Source organism: Passer domesticus, chromosome 5 (genome assembly GCF_036417665.1).
Source record: "Passer domesticus isolate bPasDom1 chromosome 5, bPasDom1.hap1, whole genome shotgun sequence".
Taxonomy (NCBI): Eukaryota; Metazoa; Chordata; class Aves; order Passeriformes; family Passeridae; genus Passer; species Passer domesticus.
The window spans coordinates 5268414-5292343 of NC_087478.1; the positions used below are offsets into that span (position 1 = coordinate 5268414).

The window sequence follows — 23930 nt, forward strand, 5'->3', positions numbered from 1 at the left end:
GAGCTGGTGCACAAAGTGCTTAATGATGCTGCAGGGAAATTCAGGCATCAAGACCAGCCTTAACATCAGAGCAGCACGAATTTGGTGGGAAGGAGCGTGGGGCTGTCACATGGCTGCTGGTTCCCTGTGCCAGCTTCTTCAGGGGGTCACATCTCTGCTTTCTCCCTGCCAGCCTGCACCCACCTCTGTCACTCCCTTGCACCCTGCAGCAAAGCTGTCCTGAGAATTCAGCCTCCAACCAACCATCTTCATTCATCTGACACAGGAGCTGTACACCTCTAGTGCCTCAGATACTCAACTGCTACACATTTTGGCTTCAGAGAGGATTGAAAGAAATTTTTCTGAATAGTAACTGTATTCTGGCTGTGAAGCACTTTGGACTGTTTACTTTTGTACTTCTTGTTCCTATCCCCCTGCTTTGGGCAGGGACACCTTCCACTAGACCAGGCTGCTCAAAATCCTGTCCAGCCTGGCTTTGAACACTTCCAGGGATGAAGCATCTGCAACTTCCCTGGGCAACTTGTGTCAGTGCCTCACCACCCTCACAGTAAAGAATTTTTTCCTAGTACCTAATCCAAATCTTTCTGTTAAAAGCCATTATCCCTTGTTCTATCATTACACATCCTTGCAAAAAGTTTGTGATGTTGAATAAAACACTGACAAGTAGTATGTAACTAAAAATAACTCCATGTTTTGCAGTCATGTGAAAAAAAAATTGAAAATCACTATTTCATCCTATCTTATCTTGTATTTTTTCAGGATCAAGCATGAAAATATAGTTGCTCTGGAAGACATCTATGAGAGTCCGAACCATTTATATTTGGTCATGCAGTTGTAAGTACTGAACCTAATGAAGTCTTTATATCAAAGTTGCCAACTCTTCTTGCTCTGGTTTTGTTCTTTAACCCGAAAATAGGATCTGTAAGAGGTATTTGTCTTGTGTGCTACAGACTGCAAAATCCCTGGAGGGTGGTCAAAACCAGACCTCTAGCTGTGATGTACTGTGCTGTTGTAAAATTGGGAATTAAATTGTTTTGTGACTAGTCTCACCCAAATCAAACCAGAGTGGTTTTGTGAGATCACATCAAAAAAAGAGCAGAACAGACACGGCAGGGGAGTGAATTACAGCTGAGAAGAGTCAGATGTGCTGTAGGGAAGCCCGGAGCATCTGACAGAGGCAGCTCTACTCAGGGGAAGCCCTTGGGGAAAATGCTGGTCCCTTGTCTGTTGGTAAGGTCCAGGCATGGTGGTGTCCTCAGAAGTTGTTGTGCTGGCATTATGGGGAGAATAGCATCCTGTAAATTCTTAGTGTGTTTTTGTAGCCCCACATTTCAGTTCAGAGTGCTGCAAAAGGACTTGCACAGGAACATTAGTGTTGTACAAATTCCAACAAGCCAGCTGGATTGTGGGAAGTACCAATTTTGTCATAAGTTGATTTACAAATCCTTAGTTTTGTTTAATCTCTTTAGAAAAATAAATAGATGTTATTCCAACTTATTATTAGCTTGTTTAGTATAGTTCAACCATCACTTTTATAAAATCCTTGCATCCAGATATTTGGGTTATCTGAAATGTAGTTCTGTAATGAGAGATGACACTGATTATGTCTTGGTATAAATTTTTACTTGCTCACTGTTCAACACTAACTAGGGAATTATCCTTTCTGTTATAGCTGTACTTGTAAACCCAGCCAAATAATTTTCCAAAGGCCAAGCATTAGGTGTTCCAGAGGGACACAGCTTCACTGATGCCCTGGGGGTGAGGTGCCCAGCTGAAGCCAGCAGCCAGAGCCCATCAGCAGCGTTTGGGGTGGCAGCTCCAAGCAGCCCCAGCCCCAACACAGAGCTGTGCCTTGTGTTACCAGAGAGACCAAGAGCACTAAACTGAATGTAGGGAATCATCTTGCTGCACTTTTTTGGGAAAGTGCTGTGTTATCTCAAGGTGGAGAGGACAAGAACCTTCCAGGTTACTCAGGTACTCACCCTGAGTACTCAGGGTACTCAGGTTACTCCAAGCCAGGCACTCACCCTCATCTCTTTGGGTGTTACATGAAGGATGGTGCAACCTCTGCACTGCTTCTGAGTGTTCATCAATAGTTAGGCTTGGGATCAATTGGTATCAAGAGTTGGGTGGCAATGCTGCAAAGTCCAGGAGGCTCAAAATCCATTTTGCTTGCCTCCTTTCATGGATTCCTGTTTGGGAGAAGGCATGTATGGATAATTTCTTGTTTCCAAGGTAACACCAACTTGTTGATACAATGGCTGTGAACCATTGCACAGCATGAAGTAGCTTATCTTTTTGTTTATATTTCTGCCCTGATTATTATTAGATTCCCTGTGGGTTTTTCAGCTTCTCATGTTTGTGTGTTTCTCCTAAACAATTTCTCCTAATTTTGCCTACGTTTAAAACTTGAGTTCTGTGAAGCAGAAGGGGTTCTGATCAAGCAGCTTTGAGAAAGCTACATTTAGACAGAAATAAAAAAAAAAAGAAGGGCTAAAATCAGGGCCACTCAAAGATCAGTATGACGAACACAACAAATCTCAAATCCATATGTCCTTTTCCCTGGATCGTTGCTTGCTAAGTGGACTCTAGCTAATGCTTCCCAAGGATTATTTTGTGGTGTGGACAGCATTTTCATTACCAAACTTTAGAGCACTCTGTTGTGGAAAATTCACATTACAGCCCCTGAGCATCTTGCAGCACCTCATTGGGAGAAGGTTTTTGAAGGCAGACCAAGCCTCCCTGTTTATGTTTGTCCTTGAGTGCATCTCCTTTTACATGAAAGCCATGCTTGTTAGCAGGCCAGCTTGAAGGATAAATATCACACCTCATTTATTCTGTCAAAGATATGGGCAAGTAAAGGTCTCAGTGTCTGTGCTGGAGTTGGAAAGAAGGGAGGTTAAGAGGCAGCTGTCCATGTCTACTTGACACTTAATTTGTTCCTGCCAGTCCCCCTGGGAGCACTTCCCAGAGTTACGTAGCTGTTGGTGAATCTGCCCTGTGTGTTTCCCAGCATGTCCATGGGGAAATAAGATCTCTGGCTTTGGTTTCACCACCTTGTTTTCACATATATTGTACACAAGCCATCACAGAACCGTTCAAACTGACACAATCCTCTCAGTGCAAGGTAGATCTGAAATCCAGGCTGGAGATTGCTGGATTCAACAACTCAGAATTTCATGTACTGTCTCCAGGGGCTATACTGTTCCTTATAAAGGGCTGGCCTAGTTTTTCTTTATTTATTTTCCCAAAATGCAAGGTGTTCCAACCCAGTGTTTCTAAGTTTGGCAGGGTTGTGGACGACCCCTTGCTGTCTTTGACTCCCAGCAGTGTATCTCAGCTCTGGTTTGAGGTGGTCACTGGTGCAGCTGTAAAGCCAAATACAGATGTAGATAATTGCTGCCTCTCCTGTGATGACTCTGCCAAACTTTTGCAGGCACTATAGAAAAATACTGTAGAACATTTGTCATATTTCCATGAGGATGATGTGCTTTCCAACCAAGAAAAAATCTGCTCCTTCCCAAGCTTGGATTTCCTATAGAACTGTTAAGACCTACCCAGGCAACAAAGACAAAAACTAAAATAAAACCCTGGAAGTTTAATTCCTTCTGGATGCTGCTTGAGATTTCCCCAGAGGATATTGCAGAAGACAGAGGGAAATAAATTGCTTTCAGAAATAGTTTTATTGAACAATTTTGGTGTAATAGTAAGCTCTGTTAAAAAGCAGTTATAGGATTTTTGGTTGCTCTTGGTGCCATTTGGTAAGAATTACCTTACTATATCTTACAAGTGATCTACCTCATTTTCCTGTCAGTATAGGAAGATCTTGATAATCTGTTGTGGTTGGTGATGTCAGATACTAATATTTCATTAGCATAATCAGCCTCTTTGGGTATTGATGATTCATTTTCTGCATGCTGGAAAATCATGCATAAAAATGGATTTACATAAACACATGGAATCTTGGAATCATTTTGGTTGGAAAAGGCCTCAAAGATCATTGAGTCCAACCATCAACCTGTCACTGCCAGTCCCACCATATCCCCAGGTGCCACATCTACGCATCTTTTAAGTACCTCCAGAGATGGTGACTCCACCACTTCCCTGTGCAGTCTGTTCCTGTGCTTGACAATCCTTTCAGTGAAGAATTTTTTCCTAATTACCAATCTAAATGTCTTTTCCAGCTGAGTATTGTGGGTCCATTTGCAAATGCTGTTTCTGACTGTGCTGCCTGCGTAGATCAGAGCAGATTTCCAAAGCTTGACTGATTTCATCTCTATTGTTCGCCTGCACTGAAGTGTGAAGCAGCAGAGTTTGGTTTCCCTGAGATTTTTGTGTAACCTGTGCTAGTCAAAGCCACAGGATTTGAGGCTGTTGCTTCTCCAGAAGAATATGGGACCATGTTAAAAATCTATTAAGACAGTGATTTCCTTTTTCTCCTTTATTCAATCATATTTGCTTAAAATAGGTAGGAGCTTAATATTTTTGCTTCTCTGCTATTCTGTCAAAGTTGGTTAAAGTTCATCCATTGGGTCAGAAATTGCTAAGGGCTGGCAAGTTAGGATGGAGAGTCACTGCCTCACTGCCTTTGGAAAACAGACTAAAAATGGGTCTAAAAGGCACCTCCAAAATATAGGGAACAGCCCAGGGTAGTGTGCAGTTAGGTAAGCAATGGTCAAAGCTGAAGACCCGCCTCTGAGTTTCATTGCAGTTTTTTGCAGAGTCAAGAATATTGACAAATCCAGAGGAATTTCTGTCCATACTAGGATCTAGTTAAAGAAAGTGAAAGCCATAATGCCTGCCTGGTATAGTGTTGCACCTCTTTGGGGCACCTCTTGGCAGGACTGCTTTACCTAGATCCTGTCAGTTGCTGTTCCTGGTTCTCCAAAGAAACCAGAGTATTTTCCCTGTGATGCCTTTTGAGGCTCTGGCATCTCTGCTGAGACGTTTTTAGGGTGAACATCCTGTTTGACCCAACCCTGAAGTACTTCTCCTTACCTTTGCACAAAAACCCAGCCCAGGCTGAGCCAAAACACCCAACCCTGAAGTTTTTCCAGCTTGGTCTCTGAACTCTGATGAATTATTCAGATGATTTCTGTCACAGAAAAGCTGAGATGACGGAGGCTCCTTCCTGCCGGGTGCAAGTCACGCACTGAGGAAAGCTCTGCCCACAAGTTTGCAGGCTCAGAATCCCAGTGTCCCATTCCTGCTGTTTATCAGCTCTACCCTGCCAGACACAAGCACCTTACAACCCTGCAATGCCTTGGGAAGCAGCTCAAACAGGCAGGTACTCACCAGTGGTAAAATCTGCACAAGTTTTTGTTACTGGAACCACTCTGCTTGCAATTTTGCCTTTCAACTGTATGTTTTGCTAATAAGTGAGCAGAGTGCTAAGCTGTGATTAAGTGCTGCATTCACTTTGTTTTTTGAAAGCCCAATGCCTGAGTGCACTCCGAGAGCAGCCGAGCGTGAGCTGTGCATGTAAGCGACATTTCAATGGAAATATTCAGCCTCCAAGAAAAACAGCAGACAATGGAAGGAAGTGTTGTGTTTGCCAGGATCCTTACGGAGTCTAGCGAGGGCTCGGTGTGTTACAAAACACAGATCTGCATGCCAAGCCGCTATCGCATCAGGATGCTAATTAAAGCAAAACACAGATCTGCCATGCCACATTCCTTAGGTGAGGCTTATTCCCCTGCTTGGGGGGTTTTGTGTAAGCTTTATGCAAAAGACAGAAGGAAATCTCTCTGCATTTGCAATGGAATTTATATCATAGAACCAAAGAATGATTTTAGTTGGAAGAGCATTAAAGATCATCCAGTTCCAGCACTGTACCCTGGGCAGAGATGCCTTCCACTAGACCAAGTTGCTCAAAGCCCCATCCAGCATCACCTTAAACACTTCCAGGGATGAGACATCCACAACTTCTCTGGTCAGCCTGTTCCAGGGCCTTACCAATGGATAATAAAAGCATACTGGGCTCTTCAGGAGCAGAAATATCCAATATCAATCCAATATCAATTTGACATCTTTTCCTTTGTGGAAAAAAAGATGATTCCATCACTTGGGTTACACAGGTCAGTGCTAAATACAAAGGAGGATCTCCCTTTTTCCAGTGGCAGAGAGGTTATAAGCAGACTAGAAAAGATTCATATCAGGGTAGAGATCAGGTCATGGGCAAATTTATTGGTAATAGATTAATAGACCACAGATTGACCACCAGAATGGCTTTTAGACACCTGTAATTGTGTGGAGGCTGTGTGATCCTGAAACTGCAAAGGTGCTCATTGGCTAGTCCTAGCTGCCCCCAGCACTTTTCATTTTTCCTCTTGTTTTTTTCTGGCTGTGGCAGAACTTTTGGCAACTCCTAGTCCACATGTCTTCTCCAAACACAGCACCTTTTCCTGAGCAGCAGTCCTATTGCTTCCTTGTGCTTCAGCCATGGCTAGGACCAGGCTTTTTAGAGTCCCTGGGCAGCAGCCCAGCCTTCCTACAGCAACAGAGGAATGGTGAGAGTCCTCTTCACCTTGGAGACTACAAAAAACTTTCTCATGATGCCTTCCAAAACCACTTAGAAGATTCTGCCACCTTCAAGAGTTGTAGACAATTGTCAACATCCTTGTTCCAAAGCCTGCACTTGTTATTGTTACCTTAGTCAAAACATCCCAGTAAGGACTCATTAGCAAGGCAACACTATGGTTTGGGGTTGTTTTATTCAATTGAAGTGATATGCTACTCCTGATGGAGAGTGGTTATCTTTTTTCTTGTAGCCTTGAGAATAAAGAAGTAATGCGGAGAAATTTTCCCATTTTCATTGAACAGACAGAATTATAACATTGTTTGCTTTCACAGAAATGTGAAGAGTTCAGATGAAAATGTTTTTTTTTCTTTTTAGATATGTATTGTTGCAAAGCTGCTATTGTCAATAGAGAAAACAAAGGGTTTGGCCAAAATTCAAAATAAAACTTGTTCTAATAGATTCATCTTTAAAGTTACAAAAAGATTTGAAGGTCTCATAAATTTGCTTGTTTTCCTGTGTTGGTGATTACAATAAACAGAGAGTCATTTGTTGTCATGCCCACTCACCAGCAAGTGCTGGTACCAAATCCTTGGAGTGACAGTATGTGCCTTGATTGTTGTTTTTTTAAATAGCAATAGGTTTTGGCAGCATCATCTTGAGTTCCTTCCTCCAGCCCTGCAGCAGCTGCCTCACTAAGTCCCCATTTAGGGCTCTCTTTAGCCCCTCTTTAGGGCATGGGGGTGTACCTGGCTGTGTTGTGTGGCTTGGTCTGGAACAGGCAATAGAGGGGCAGCAATAGAGATCTGCCAGCAATCCTGTATAATATCACTGCTTTCCTGAGAGCAGGAGTGAGGCTTTTCTCTCCAAACAGCAGGAAGGTGGCTATTTAGAGCCCTAGCAATTTTCTTTCCATTTTGTTGGCTTTGGATAAGCATCTCCTTCCTTTCATGCTTTGCCCAGAAGTTTCACTGCTGGTTACTTGATGTGCACGTAGTCACTGAATGAGTCTTTTAGATTTAGTTCTGCTTCTCTCAGCTCTTGGTAATTTACACTGTGGTGCACCAAAGTCAATTAAATAGCTGGTGTTTAATTCAGGTGGAAAGGGCTTTGCAGCAAGGCATATAATAAATGTTAAATCCATATATGCCACAGTGTGAGAATTCATTATGATACAGTGGGATCTCTCTCAGGCATGACGTGGAGTCATTCTGATTAAATGGTTACACTTATTTAAACAGAAAAGGCTTTTCATAACAACCTGCAAAGCTTTGAAGTGAAATAACACGGTGTTGAATCAAGATGCAAAATGAATGTGGGCGTTCCCAAATCCATTCTTTTACATGGAAAACATTATTAAAAGTTTTCTTCTGGAGGAAGGTTCTACAGGCTCTGGTGAAGGGGACAGTAGTGTGTTCCAGAAGACATTCCATGATTTTGTGGCAGAAAACCAGGCTCAATTTCCCAGGCATGCTCATGTCTCAGCTCCAGGCTGTGTTCTAGGCTGGGCAGTCAGGTCAAGAGTCTGCAAGTGACTCCAGAGTCAGTGCTGGCCTAACTTGCACCTACACTTGCATTGCTTTACAGCAGGTGATGATGGAGCATTATCATCCTGTTCATATTCACACTGAAAGAAAAGATCTCTCGCTACACATTTCATCTGCATTGTCCCAAAATCTCTGCCTAGGGTGTATTTTTAAAGCCAGGTTGATTCATATCAATTTCTGGGTGGGTGTTGAGGCCTTAAACAGGAGAATGTGAAACCTAAAATTTTTTGTGGAAGTACAGGTTGCTGTTTGAAACCCTGTTTTGACTTCTTTTTGCAGTACTGTGGTTACCTCCTCTTACAGAAACTATTTCCATAGGTCTGCAGAAATACTTGCCATAGGTTCCTGCTTTAAACATTCTCCCTGGAAAATTATTCAGTGGAAAATGAATGTGGAGGATTTTGTGGTTTTCTTTTTTCTTTTTCTTTTTTTATTATTTTCCTGAAACACTGGTTAGATCTGCTGTAGCCAAACTTTTACTTTTTTAAGCATTTTATAGAAAAAGAAAATACTGTTGCTGGTGAAGCCTTCCTTTGATGCATTTATAGAACATGTGCTCATTTCATTCTGATTCATGCCACATGGTTATATCTTAGCCTGTGAAGGCCATTTTTTTTCTCTTAAATTGGAGGAAAATCGTGTTCAGAGACCCAAATATTTATGTCATCTTTTCCTTTCTCCAAGACAAAATTCCCATTTGAAGCTGTGTGATCCTGGCTTAGCTGAAAAGGGCTTTCTCTACTAGTTCTGAAGATGGTTTGGAGGAGTTTGGTGTTTATTCTGTCTAATTATTCTGTTGGCAAGGAACATTTAACCACTCTGTAATTGTATTTTCTTCATCCCTCACTGATGATACTCTAAGGAGCACTGATATCCTTGAGTGAGACGTAGTGGAGCCTTTAAATGTCCAGATGTCTCTGAGGAAAGAGGATACAATTCTCCAAAATGCATTGTAAAGAATCAGAAACACAGTTTGAAATCCACGGAAAGGGAACTGAGATTTTAAGACCTGCATTAGCATAAACAGAGGCAGCATTACTAAAAACTGGGCTTGGCATCTGTAATATGCAAAATCAGGTAGAAAATTAAAATTCATGCAATTATTTTTCTCTCTGCCGTTGGGGTTTTGCCATGAAAAATCTGCTGTGAGTCTCTTGCAGCTACAGAAAAGGGGATATTCCTTCAGGAGAGCACAGAGCTAGGCACCCATTCTGCCATGACTGTGATGCTCCTCGTTGTGATGGTGATGTCAGATGAACTCAGTCCTAAAGTGCACGGTCACCCTGCTGCAAAACATCACCCAGTGCCATGGGACAGGAGAGGTGTAACCATAATTAAGCAATGCTGAGCAGAGAAGAGAGAAATTACCTTGCTCTGATTGCCTACCAGGCTTATCTGCAGGAATATTTGTCTCACTGCAGCCCAGGGTCTTTCCTGTCCATTAAAGCTTGTTTTCCTGTAAGCATGGAGCAGGACCACTTGCAGAAAGTGCTTCTGACATTTTGCTTCTCGGGGCTGAAAGTTCCCTTCCAGAGACTTTTAAATCTGCTCTTTTCAGATGCTTTTGAAGATGGATTTGCTGTAAAGAGGTTTTGCTTCCCATTGGTGCTGTCCTGCCTTGTCTGAAGGGTGGTGAGGGAAATGTAGGTTAGCTCTCTGTCACTGATGATTGTGTCACCAGATGAAATGTATTTTAAAAGGAAAATTTCCTAGAGAAAGGCATTTTATTTTGCACTGTCTTCCTCTGCAGCCTAACGTGGTTGCAGCTGGAATCCCTCTCCTTGCTATTGACATGTGACCACTGTCAGGAGAGCCATGGCAGCTCCTAGAAACAGCAAGTGGGAGCATTTTGGGGAAAGAGCATTCCTCTGATGTGTGTGGGCATTTATTTTATAATGGAATGGGAGTGAGGAGGGCTTGTGACCTGTGCAGGAGTGCTCATGCCTGCAGACAGCAGCAGGCAGGGTTGCTGCTGGAAGCGATTCACGAGAGAAGCACTTTGGAGCAGTCTCTCCTTTAATCCTGGTCCCACCTGAGCTAAGTTAACTAAAGAAATGTGCTGCTACATTCATGGCTGTGTATGTTTGAAAGTTTAGAGCAAAAAGGCAACAGTTTGCACAACACCACAAGTAAAAAAAAAATGGGAAGGAAAGGAAAAATAAGAAAATAACTGATGAGCTGCTGTCTATTGTTGGCTGAAGATCTAGAGCTTCTCCCCAGCCTGAATTTCCTTGCAAGATGCTGTGAAATGTGGCCAGGTGATAGTCATACAATAGATTTCCACTGTGGCTGAGCTTTCCTGAGCACATGCCTGCTGTCAGCCCACTCCACTTGGCATGTGTCTTCATCCAAGGGGCTATTCCTGCACAAGGTGTTTCACTGCAGATTTCCCTGGGCACACTGGTGGACATACTGCTCCCCAAAACTGCAGCAGCACGGTGTGCCAGAGACATTGGAAGCTTTTCTTGTTGCTTGTCTCATGTTCTGCTCTAGGCCACCTAAAGCCAGTGTGTTTGCACAAGCCCTTGGGTGCTGGTGGCAGGCAGGCACAGCTATATGTTATTGCTTGGTCACTTTGCCTGGTGTGTGACAGCCTCTGGCAAGACAAATGACATAAAGGTGTGCCTCTGCCATCATGAAGTACCACTGCAAACCCCAGTGGGCCCTTAATGAATCAGGAAGGGTTGTTTGGCTCTAAATTCTGGTGTGTGGCTCCTGGAACAGGGAGCCCAGGGACAGTGGCAGAGGAGGCAGCTCAGGGCTCAAAAGAGGAGGAGGGAAAAGCAGAAGCTGAGCCATATGGAAGAGAAAGGAGAAGCAGACACAGCATCTCAGTGGTAGGTGCTCATTAGGCTGTCTCTGATGTTCTGGGAAGGCTGAGTTTATCCGGCTAAAGGAATTCCAATATTCTTCTCTAAGCTGAAAAATGTAGCAGAGTGGGTAAAGGACGAGTGCTTTTATCTATGGAAAAATATTCCAGCCTGTTTAGCAACAATGGGTAACAGGAACCAGGGGCTGCTGCTCTTGAAGTCTTGTGGGGATGTTTTTGTGCTCAGATCACACAGATCTGAAAATCTGGAGTTCTTGTCTTACTCAGTCATTGATTTACATTGTGGTCTCAGATCACTTTGTCTTTTAATTTCCCTGCTCACAGAAAGAGAATACCTTCCTAATTAATTCTGGATAACATTAATTGGGTTTTTGTTTGTTGGGTTTTTTTCTCTTGAGTCAGTGCTGCTCTTCATGGAGTAAGCTGTTAAAAGAAATAAGAATACTGAAGTCCAGCCTGTGGTGTTGTTCACTGAGGAGCACTGTGGTCCATCTGTGCAAAAGTGAATGGACTTATTTGCTAGGACCTATTTTGAAAAACATATTCAGGCATGCCTTAATCCCACGCTCTGCAGTAGCTGTGCAATGGCTTTATCCCTCCATCCCATCCATGTCTGAGCAGAAACCTACAGCAAACAGAGCCCAGGCTGTCTGGTGACTCAGTGTAACAGCATGACTGGTGATGGCCATCATCATTGCATAGATTTATTTATCCTTAAGAGGTAGGTATGTGGAAATCTCAAGCAGCAGATGTATGACAGCCAGAGTTAAAAATCCACTTACATAAAGCCAGGATTTCACCTACTGTGCATAGATGTGGGGGCAGCCAAATGCATCATGCCATCAGTGGAGGGAAACAAAAAGAGTCATCAGTTAAAACTTGGTAAGGAAGAGCTATAAAGCAGCAGCTTAAACCCAGGCTGGGTAGAAACTGAACAGCAGTGCCCTGAATGTTAATGTTCATTTCTTTGTGCTGCAGGGAGATGGAAGTGGTTATTGCAGATATGGGGATGTAGGAGCAATGTGCCAAAGCATGTGGTACAGGGGGCTCCAGCACCTCTGCTCATGCTTCCCCCGTGCAGTGTGACTGGATCTGTGTGGAGGCAAGCTGTGATGGGTGATTTGGGAATTCCCAGTGTGCCTGGGTCCCTCCAGCTCAGAAGGAAAGTCATACCTGTGTCTTGTCCCCATCTCTCTCTTTGTACATGCAAAGGAGTAAACTCAAGGTGATGGATGTCCAAGATGCATTACAATAACAAGCAGCTCTGTGTTTGAAACACTTACTGTCCTAAATAATAAACACCAAAAAGGGCCTTTGGAGAAGGATGCTTGGGGGCATAAGATTATACTTAATATATAAGTGCAATCAGACCCACCAACCCTGCTGTGAAAATTGTCTGGGTGTGCTTGGGCACCATATTCCCACTCTGGGGGTGGATAAGAATAATAATTTTGACTCCTATCTCTACCAGTAAATACAAAAGGTGTGTACTGGTGCTGCCCAGTGAGCTGTGTGCAGGCACTGGCCAGGAGGATGGCTCAGGGTGAACCAGCTCAGGGGAGCTGCCATCAGCCCTGTCGGTGTGGGCAATTGTGGGGCAGTGTGCTGTTTCTGTTCAGGACACACCAGGCACAGCCTCCAGGCCTCTGCTCCTCCTTTGGGAAGTGAAAATCCTAGTCTTTTTTGCCATATGTGGATGCTGTGAGTATGAATGTGTTAAAGGCTACAAAGTTTTGAGATAATAATATCAGTTTAGGCATGTAAGTGCCTCGGACGAATATATTGTGCAAACACCAAGTGGATTAAAGTACAACTTCTGCACAGTGATATTGCTTAAAGGCTGGTTTAGTTCCATTTCAAAGGATTTCTCAAAATAAATCGTCTGAATCCTGCTCCCTCGCTGCAAAAAAATATGGATGCTGTCACCAAAAAGCCATTAAAAGGGAAAAGCAAAGCATCTAAAAGCTTTCTCCTGGTTTAAATTTTTAGATTTCAGAATGGGAACAACTCCATTTATCCATTAAGTGTTGGTCTGGCACCACTCTCCATCACCCTGTGGCACAAGTCACTGCACCAAGAGCTCCTTCTGGCATGCTCTTTTCAGAGCTTTCTGACACAATTCAAACTTCAGCCTGTCCACAGTCTCACCACTGGCAAGAACATGAGGGTCTCAGCAGTGGTTTGCAGAGTCACATTCTGCCACCTAATTCCCACCTGTGGATGCCAACATTTATTTAGCCTCGGGTACCTCTGCTTGGTGATTCAATCTTTCCCACAGGCAGGACAAGGAGGAGAAGAAATGGGAGAGGGAATCCCAGCTAGCAGCAAGAGAATTGGCTCTGTGGCAGGAGAATTGCCTCTAGGTTTGAGACGCTGTCTGGTGTGCCCTCAGTCATGCATACACCATGCCATGGGGCTGTGAATGCAAAATTTACTTCCTTGCTGTTTACTTAATCTACAGCCTCTTGGTAGTAAATTATATTCATTGCCTCCAGTTCCTGTTCCTGTGGAATAGTTATTTGCAAGGCAAAGGAAATATGTACTGGTTTTATTCTGTTTGGACTTTGAATACATAAAACAGTCCATTTTCTTTAGTTTGAAGACACAAGTGCCCTTTAGAATGTTAATATTAGCATTGTGTTCAGAAAAAAACATTTTTTTTCAAAGCCTTATTTCTCATGTAATGACTCATTTTAAAGAATTGGATATTCTTTATGGTTTTCAGAGAAATTCCTAAACCAAAAGGTATCCTCCTTCCCTTCATCTTGAATTCTTACTCAGCAGACATCAGATTCCAGAGTAGCTTAGTCTTGCACAATTAAGCTGTGAAGCCTTTGCCCTGTAGAGCTCATTGGTACAGAGAGGTGAAAAGCAAATGCAGCTTCTTGTAAGGTTTTACTTCTAGCAATATGTTCAGAGTTTCTTTTGAAGATTCTAAAATTGTATTTTCTGGTAAGCTGTAGAGTCACTGAAGGGTTTGAATCAGAAGGGACTTTTTAAAAATTATCTAGTCCCACCACCTCTGCCACTGAGCAGGGACATGTTTCATTAGATGAAGTTGCTCAAACCTCCATCCAGCCTGACCTTGAACACTTTCAGTCTCTTAATTACATGTCTGAATGTGTGGTGAGGACTTTGCCTTGGCTCCAACAGAGAGACAATGTGATGGTGTCAGGCCACGCAGGGTGTTCCAGCCAGGCTTCTGCAGATGAATCATCTGAAGGGTGGTTTCTGAAGGACTGGGCTCTTGCATTTGATTCACTCTCCTTGGCAAGCTGAAAATAGTGTGCATTGTTCTCATAATCCTTAGCAACTTGAAAACTGCCATGAATTGAATACATTTTAATCTTTACCTACAGCAAGGAAATAGGCTAATTCACTTATTCCTGCAGTTCCTTAGCTAATGTTAATTAACTGATGGTTTTGAATTTTTCCAGCAGTTTTCTAAAAATTTCCCTTATCATTTCAATGAGCCCTTTACAAATTATGAAGCATAGTGAATAGATTTATTTCTACCTTGTGCATTAGTAAGTCCAAGCAATATGTTAAAATATAACTGTCCAGGAAACAAAGACCCACTCCCACAATCTCATAAATCATAGATGACCAAGATTAGTAATCCTCTGGATATGATTTTTGCAGGGAAGTTGTTTACAGTCATGTTAGAGAACAAAAACAAACCAAGGGAGGTTGAGAAGTGGTGCTGCACATTGGTGGAGCTGTAGGGTACATACAGGACACAGACCACAGACCCACCAGATATAACAATTCTGCACCAAATTGATCTGGATGACTGAACTTCATCTTTGGCTATTCCAAGTACTGTCTTGAGCTGTGCTTTCTTTATTTCCTCTGAAATACACTCCTCAGTTTATTTACAAGTAATTTGGTAGATGATTTATGTGTGGTCAGATAAATTGCTGGAAGCTGTGGGTGAGTAATTTCAGTCTCCAGTGCTTAAAGGTGTAAGTGTTGTAGTATACTTGGGAAGATCATCTCTCAAATGCCCAGGACAAATGACCACAGATGTTGTGCAGTGCAGAGGAGGCATCATGTGTCTGCATTAGGATAAATCTTGTCTCCAAAAACAAAGGAATGGCTCTTCTTTGGCTACGGTGATGTGGTACTCACTACCAGTTTTGTGGAGGGGTTACAGTTGTGTCTCAAAACAACACTGACCCAGTGATTTCTGCCATGACCTGGCCCCTGGGCCCAACTGTGTTGAGCAAAGACTTCCCTCTCCTGTCAAAACTACATTAAGCAACAGGCTGATGAAAATTAACAACCATCAAACCCTCTGGGACCATTGGATAATTTAATTTCACGTTCAGCAAGGAATACTCTCTTCTTTTTACCTTTATTTGGAACAAAACAAACACCTCAAAGGAACCTTTGAGGACTCTGTGAAGAGATTGGAATCAAGAGAGAGAACAAACAGGACTAGTGGGATGAGAATGGTGGTGAGCAGCACTGATCTGCTTTAGGTCCCAGGCAAGGAGTTGTATCAGCTCTGACACTGCCTGGGGCTTTCTCAGCCCCGCAGAATGCAGAGACTCTGCATCCATGCTCACATCTAGGGGCACAACCTGCTGTGAGTGAGTTCAGCTAGGAATTTCTGCTAACTCTGGTGGAATCAGTCCTGCAGGTGAAAGATTAGGTTTTGCCTCTGAAAAGAGGCAGAGTCATTAAAAAAAAAAAAAAAATCAAACAAACCAGCATTGCTTGGGATGGTAGAGTGGTTGTGATAAGCTAGGGAAGTTAATACTTTGGTGGACAAAATTTGCAGATAAAAGGGTTGGAGTGGACCAAACCTGTTACTTAAAACGAGTTATTCTTCCCAGGCCTGTCTGTTTCAGGCTTACTGAACAAAGGCAAAGGGCTTGTTCATGACTCCTGGGCAAGCCTAGGGCAAACTTCACCTACCCTGCTTGTGGCCAGGCTGCTCTGCACCCCGTGTACATCCACAGCACAGAGCAGTGGCCCTTGTCTCTTTGAGGCCTCAGATGGTGCCATGATGCCCCTCAAATACGATCAATATGCTGCTGGGCATTTTCCAGGCCAGAGGGTGTAACAGCTTGAGAAGGACCATGTTGCAGTCCACTTTCACAGCATGGCACAGAGTGTGACACCAGCGTGGGAAGATGGAATGTGTTGGAGAGAGATCTCATTGTACTGATCCAAACCAAAGCCAGGGTGTGACTGAGGAGAGAATCCTTGAACCTCATGCATTCTGTCCCAAAGTGAGTGCTTAGGCTCATTTCCTGGCCATTCTTTGGTTGGCATTTGTAGGTGTGTCCTACATCTTCCTCCAAGCAGAGGGAGACCCAGAGTCCTGGCAGTGGATTGGCATGGTCAGATCCTCAAGCAAATCCACAACCTTCGTGAGAGGCCCTTCATGGCTCCCATCCCAGTCAGTCTGAGGCCTGGGGAGGAGGGGGGCTTAGGGCTGGTGTCTCTGGTCGTGGAGGCCGGGCTGGTTGCTCCTGTTCCAGGGCAGAGAGGACACTGCTGATCCCAAGCTGAGCACGGCAGCTGGTGGGTAGGAGTCAGTGCTGAGGCAGCATCTTGGTGGTGTGAAGAGCTGCTCGGCCGTGAGGGAGGGAGGAGGGAGTGAGTTGGGAGGAAGCTGTCACGGATCTGCCTCTCACTGCTGCTGGCAGTCCTACGCTGGCTGAGTCAGAGCTGGCGGGAAAGGCGAGGCACTCGGGTGGTCTCTGGGAAAAGTCCACGCTCAAAGACAGCAAGGAAGAGAGAACCAACAGGAGACAGAGGGCCTCAAGCCTGATGGGCTGTGCCTGGTGTTGCAGAGTGGATGAGGATGAGGAAGACTTTGCTGGAAGGCTGTGGTGTGCAGGAGTTTTGTGCTGTCTCATATCCCTGAAAATCAAGATTTGACATCATGGTTGGCTGTTGGGAGGCTCAGCCTTCAGCATGGACCAAGCCACCACATTCGAGCTGCTGAGAGCAGCCCAGCAAGATGTGCAATGTCCAGCACAGCATCCAGGGAGGTTCCTTTTCTTGCTGCCCTTCAGCCCTCATGTTGTGGGTTCACTGGCATACACACGGTCAACCCAGCACTCAAACACTGTTCTGATCAATAACACTTCAAAGGAGTTCTCCAGGAGCTACTTAATGTGTTTTATGTCATTCTCAGTTCAGATGTGCAAAGCCAAGCAGGGTGAGCTTTGAAATCAAGTTGATGTCGGCAGTAATCCAGAGAAGAATTAACAAAGGCTTCAAAGTTAAATTATCCAAGATAGCATGTCAAGCCATTGAATTGCAGTTCAGCAGCATGCCAAAATATTCCAGGATGTCTCTTATGATGTATTTCATTGTTTCTTATAATTTGAGTAGTAGGAAAGTGATTAAAAATAAGACTGCATCCCTCTGTTTCTCTTTGATTCATTGTCTGAAATTTCAAGATATTCAAAAGGTATTTGTACTCATACATTTATGCTTTTGCAGTCATTCATTTTACTATGCAGTTTTAAAGTGATTCAGTTCAACAATTAAGGTCTAAACTAAATTGTCAAACACACAAAAAGATATTTGCATGTGTTACTTACAGCATCCATTTCAAACTGATTTCCAGAGAGAAACTTGGGCCTTTCTCTTCCTTCCCTACGTATCTCCAAACAACTTTGGGACCACTGACTAATCAGAGATGTATCTGATGGAGGATTAGAGTTATATCTTGGATATAAGTGGATCCCTGTGCATTTTGTGTCGGTATCTCCCTGCTAAAGAGAGATCCTACAACAGTGCCTTCAACAGAAGGAAATACATATTCTTGTAAGGTTTGAAAGTGGTAGCATGTGCCCCATAAACAGCTCAGTGTTTCCTGGTGACTGAAACAGAGGGGTGTTTCCTTTCCAAGTATAGAGTGGTTATTTTGAGGGCTTGACAGGGGAATGTAGAGTTTCATGCATCACCCACGATGTTTGAAAAAGCATTAGGATATTGAGACTATCTGAGACAAGAAGTACAGAAATGTTTTAAGAGGCTGGCAGAAATGCCAGAGAAGAGTTTAAAAGAGCTCAAAAGGTTACTTTGACCAAGCAGTGATGAATACAGGGTATGTTATGCACAGCATGTGGTGGATGCAGGCTGCTAGGGAAGAGAAACTGGCTGCTGTTGGAAAATGGTGACAGACTTTTCTGATTCCAAACTCTGACTGCAGGTGTTAAAAAAGCCAGGAGACAATTCCTGTGGTGCTGTTAACCTGCAGCAGCAAGTATGGCTCTGCAGATCTCTCTGTTTCTCAAGAAGAAACACCAGCAAACCCCCCATCTAGGACACAGTCTCAAGCTGCACCAAGGGAAATAAAGCTTGGATATTAGGAAAAAGTTTTTCACAGAAAGAGTGATAAAATACCTGAATTGTCTGCCTGGGAAGGTGGTGGAGTCACCATCCCTGGATGTGTTTAAAAAAAGCCTGGATGTGGCACTGGGTGCCATGGTTTAGTTAAGGTGGACTCAAGGATCTTAAAGGTCTCTTCCACCCAAATGATTCTGTGATTCTGGGACACCAATCTCTGGGAGGGCACTTGGGTTAAAAGCTTATGTGTGCATGTGGGACGTTGCTCAAAACCATTGAAGTCACAGTGAGTTTTTCCATATGCTCAGTGAGCTGTGATTCAGGCTCTTACTGAGGTGAGAAGGAAGGATCCATTTTTTTTCAGGGAAAAGTAAATACCGGCTGCAGAAAATTCTGTTCGGCAAGAAATTCCAAAGAAAACTTTGGAGCTCATCTCTCCTGTGACATTAAGTTATGGTAATTTTAACATATTCTTTTGAATTTTAGAAGACGTTAACATGTGCTCCATAAACAGATCAGAGTTTCCCAGTGGCAGGGAAGAAGTGTTTGTGGTTTGGGTGTTAGTGATGGGGTTTCCAGATGCCCTCAGAAGGAGGAGGAGATCCTGACAGGATTTGTGATATAGCAGCAGTGGTGATTCCAATGGTGGCTCACAGAGGAAGAGCAGGAGAATTTGGGAAGCATCCCATTGGGTGCAAGACCTTCGGGAAACAGCCACACTCCAAAAGGACATCAAAGCTGAGGTTTCCATGGTGGTACTGGGTTTGAGACATCCACTCAGAGAGGGAAGAAAAGCATGAAAGAAAGGAAATTTTTGTTATGAGGATGAGGACACACTTTCCTAGTAGTTGAACTTCTCTGAATGAAATGAGAGCAGATCTGTCACTCAAAGCTGAGCAGTACAGAGAAGTGGAGAGCAATTTTGACACTGAGACAACAATTAAAAATTTGATGGACAGAATGATGCAGGAGTTTTCTCCCTGCTTCTGTCTAATGTGGTTTGAAATTGCCTCTAATGCCAAGAAAATTAGAGCAGAAACTGGCTGAGATTGCCAATGCAATGGGTCTGGTTTCCTGAGATCTGTAATGGGCCATTTTTAATTAATTTCCTCCTAAAATTTTGCATAGTACATTTTGTGTTTTAGTGATGGAAACTTGTCTCAGGCTGATTCTCCTCTGGAGTAAAAATTTTCTGAGTAACATTTGTCTTCAGATTTTACCATTTTATAAATGGCTTTGTTCTGTTTTCCTTTTTCCAAATACAAAAATTCACTCTGTAAAAGAAAATTCTTTCAAGATCTAGTCCGAATATAGAAACTACTTTTGTGCAAATCTGAATATAAACTTAAGAGAAGAGACCAACTAAAGCTCTTGAGGATATTACATCAATCTCAAAGTTAATAAGGTGGAAGAGAATGCGTTTTAGATTTTATATTAACTTCCTCCAGACTAAGAACCATTTTTCCTTGCACTTCAGTTTCCATCTCATTAATTTATTAATAATTAAACATCTGAAAAATAAAAGATCTGTTATTTCTCATATAACGTCAATCAATAGATTTCTAATTAACCAGCCTTAGAGCACTGAGAAGCAGTTGCTCCAGCAACTGTTTCTGCTACCAGCAAATTTTAGTTGGAGAAATAGGGTTTAATTGTTTCTCTGTTCCAGAACTGAAACCAGAGGCCAGCTGAGATTTTTATTTTTTTTTTAGCACAAGGGTCAAATCCAGGGTGGCACCCTGGGATCATCCCCTGCATCCTGTGCCCATGTATGTGCTCTAGGTGAATCATGGTTTGTGGGGTGATGCATCCCATCCTCTTTTGGTTGGAAAACCTGAGAGGATGGACAGGGAAGGATCCATCCATGTTCCCAGACTGACTGTGGGGATGCTGTGATGCTGAGATGTTAGTAAGGCTCTAACCCTGGGGATCTCACAAGTCCTGGAGCTCACAGATCAGAAAAACAGCAGAAGGTGATGTGAAACATTTGGGAAGGGAAAAATGTGCTGTAGGGCACAGAAGGAGCCTGTGGTGCTGTTAAAACAGAATGACACAATTGTCAAAACCTAGCTTTGCCCATTTGCAGGCTGAAGCTGTATAACCACTACTCTCCAACACTTCAGAAATCTCCTGTGATTCGCTGGAAGAGAAGGTGTTAAAGGTATATTTCATCTTGTGATCCTGCAAATGCTTTCTGATGTAACTTTGTCCCCATAAATAACCCCCTGCACATGGAATTGAGAATCACATTCTCATATTATAGCTCCTGATGTGCCAAGTGCCTCTGACCAAAGGGATCTCAGTCCATGGAAAATATCCCTAGAAAATCTTTCCAGACTGATCAGTGTGCACTTTCACAGTCATTTAAAATAAATCTTTCCTGGCTAATAACTGGAAGGACAGCCGTGTGTATGGGGTGAAACTGCAGGAGCTCTTTGGCAGTCTCAGATTCTGCCTGCTAATGTGGTACTGAGGCTCCTCCTGTGGGGATCAGGGAGAAATACAAAGGATGAAAGTACTAGAAATAAGGAGAAAAAGTGGCTGAGGAAGGAAAAGAAACATGAACTAAACACTGAAGGATGAATGAATCACTCGATATCCCTGCCAAATGTATAAAACAAACCCAGTAGCTGCCCTCCTCTTGCTACAAAGCTCAGGAGCTTTGTTTTGTTTCTAAGCTGCTGTTTTGTTTCTAAGTAACTTTTCTCCTTTGTGCTTTTTGTTGGAAGCAGTAGCACCGATGGAGGCTGAAATCAGGGTCCTATTGCTTTGGGTCTCTTTACAGGCAAACACAGACAGGGAATGCTGTTGTGTGAGCTCCAGGAAAGCCGTGGCATCCCAGAGCTCAGGCTTTGCTGCTTTCCAGAAAGCAGCACAGAGATGCTTTGCTGTGGCTCACAAGTGACTCCTGCCACCCTTTCTGGAAATGACATCTGCTGTGCCCTCCCAAAGAGGACTTTGCCCTTGGTTAACACTTGGTTTTCCCTTGGTTAACACTTCTCCATAGTCCAGGGAGAGGTTTGCACAATTACTGATCAGACCTACACAATGAAGCTTTGCAAATTTGAGTTTTCTCAGTATCCACCAAAGCACAGGGTTTAGTTTGTCATAACCCCAGCAGTGACAGTGGTGACCCTGATCCAGATTGGGATGTATCATGAGGGTAGATTTGTCACAGCAGTGACAAATACACAGTGGTATTGCACATCCACTCTGGCCCCGCCTGAACCGTTTAAAAGTTCTTGGAATAAAACTTGCAGAGGCCGGTCTGGTGGAGAAGGACTAGGACTAGGACTAGGACTAGAACTAGAACTAGGACTAGGACTAGGACTAGGACTAGAACTAGATCTAGATCTAGAACTAGAACTAGAACTAAGAACTAGAACTAGAACTAGAACTAGGCTGTGCAGGAATATAGATAAGGGCCAAATGCCAGGAGGGATTTGGGCATCCCAAATTACGTTTAGCTGGAGTATATGGGTTGACAATCAAGCCTGTCATAATGAAGACACTCAGCTGTTGCCATCCCTGAGGGTGGGAAAGGCTTCCTAAGTAGCCTGTTGGTTTTTTACTCCAGTCTCTGAGCAGTAATGAGCTCGGCACTAACCTAATTAACCAAATTATGAAGTTCTTCCTCTGCTGAGCCCTGGGCGAGGGGGTTTGGCAGCCAGACTCGTGCACTCCTAGCACAGACCTGGCCAGGTCCAACAGGAAGGGGAGCTGCAGATGCTGCTGGTTCCAGATCCCTGTGCCCAGGGATGGTGCCAGGCTGGGACCCCCACCCTTCCCCCAGCAGCTTCTACAGTGGGGACCCATCCAGACACTGGGGATGAGGCTTTGATTCCCTCCTGGAAAAAAAGAATGCCAGGGGAATGCCTGAACCAGCTTAATGCTTAATTTTAGTATGTGAGGTTTTTCTCTTTCTTTATTTTTTTCTTTTTTTCTGTTTTCCCAAAGCCACAGATACAGTTCTCTTTCAAGATTTATGAAGTCAGAGAGGAAAAGACTGAAGCTTTCTAAGAAACAAAACATAAATTCCATAGAAATGCAGCATAAGCTTACTTAATAATTTTCTTTTTACATCATAGGATGATTTTTGTGAAACTTTATTCCACTTCTTATCTTGTGAAGAAGATAGAGGGAAAACACATCACCAGTGCTTCATGGACTGCTCACTTTTACAAATCAATGGCAAAAATATTTTCTGAAATTCTGTATGCTTAAATTTTACTTTCACACATCTTACTGTTCTTAATTATTTTGCTTTTATGCTCTGGGGCAGACAACTTAGCTCTGGATCAGAGGAAGTCAAGAGCCCAAGAGATGAATTTTAATTAGAAGGCAATCAAACCACCAGATGGCTCTCTGATGTCTTAAATCTACACTTGGGTGAAATAAATTGACTTTTCTTAAAAACAGCACCACAGTAAATTTTAAACAATGCCCCAAACCTGAAACATAAAGTCATTCTGCATAGTTGTGAGAATAATTTGTAGACTCTGAGGCATTTGCCAGAGTGTTTTATTTGTTTAATAAAAAACATTAATGTTTGAATTACTGGTTGCTTTTGCACTGTGACCTGTGATCTATTCCCAGTATGCCTGTTTGAAAATACGTTTAATGTTTGGGTTTAGTTGTACCAAATTACAGAAAATAAACAAAAATTAAGTTAATTCTTCCCACTTTTCAGTTTCAGTGTTGTGTTCATTATGAGGGCGGTGGCAGCTTGTGGTCTGAACCCCCCAGCACTGTGGGATGGGTATTTCCCAAGTGGGGTGATGAGGGCAGGGGGACAAGGTGACCTCCCCAAATCAGTGAGGAGAGGTGGAGCACAGAGCATGAGCTCTGACCATCATCATTAGCCTGAACCAGGAAAGGAAACCTCCATCAGAGTGGCAGGGCAGCATGGCAGAGAGGAGACCTGGCAAGTCTGTAATACCCCACTCACTGTATTGGGACCTGCTGAAATCACTCGTATCTGTTTTTTCTAGGTGGTTGCATCTGTCTTTCCCTGCAGCTGGGGTTCTTCACAGAGCATTAGTGGGATCACCTCTTTATTCTGTGTCCCATCTGCTGCCGAGGACCTGCTTCCTTTTAGTCAGGGGATAAAATGCCAGTTGTCTGCAGGGATTCAAAGCTCAGCATCTCACTGCTCTTTTCAGTGTGGATACTGAAATTTACCATCTTGCCTTGGTTGGTGGCTCATGTGCCAGCACGGTCCAGATGCCAGCAGAACACCATCACAGAACTGCTGCCCTGCAGCATTTGCATCTGCTGCTGCAGGAGGGAATATCCTGGGCCATGGCTGACTGTTCAGCAGTGGGTTCAGCTGCTGTCTCTCTGTTTGGCAGCTCACTCTGAGTTGCTAAATGATCTACATTTTTGTGCCTATAAATAACAACGGCAGCAGAAATCGTGACTATTGTTGTGCCGTCTGCCTCTGGAGCAAGCCCAGTCTTGTGATCTCACTGCTCCACCAAGGAGCTGCTGCTTTTTTTCCCAGTCTCTGCATGGCATTTCAGCCTGATCTTTTGGGGGGGGGTCTTGATCTCAGGGTGCCCAAGAGGTCCAGTGCAGGAACCTGTGGGTGCCAGGGAAAATCTTATTGCATCAGCAATGCCATTTCCTCTGCTGGACCAGCTTTGTAGTGATGTCTGTGAGGGACATGCACACCATGGCTGTGTGATGAACATGTCACGGTTGTGTGATGAACACACCG

General features: G+C 43.5%; 1 protein-coding gene and 1 long non-coding RNA gene across 4 annotated transcripts in view; both read left to right on the forward strand.

Annotated features, from left to right (window-relative positions):
* Positions 1–23930, forward strand: part of CAMK1D (calcium/calmodulin dependent protein kinase ID) — a 206031-nt gene that overhangs the window by 125553 nt on the left and 56548 nt on the right. For all 3 annotated transcript variants that reach the window (XM_064421777.1, XM_064421779.1, XM_064421778.1), the window contains exon 3: positions 760–834. In XM_064421777.1, coding sequence (XP_064277847.1) covers positions 760–834 — 75 coding nt within the window. The remainder of the gene's footprint in view (positions 1–759; positions 835–23930) is intronic.
* On the forward strand, positions 15773–17276 carry LOC135301221 (uncharacterized). Its single transcript, XR_010362953.1, has 2 exons — positions 15773–16134; positions 17054–17276. It is a non-coding gene; the product is annotated as an uncharacterized LOC135301221 (long non-coding RNA).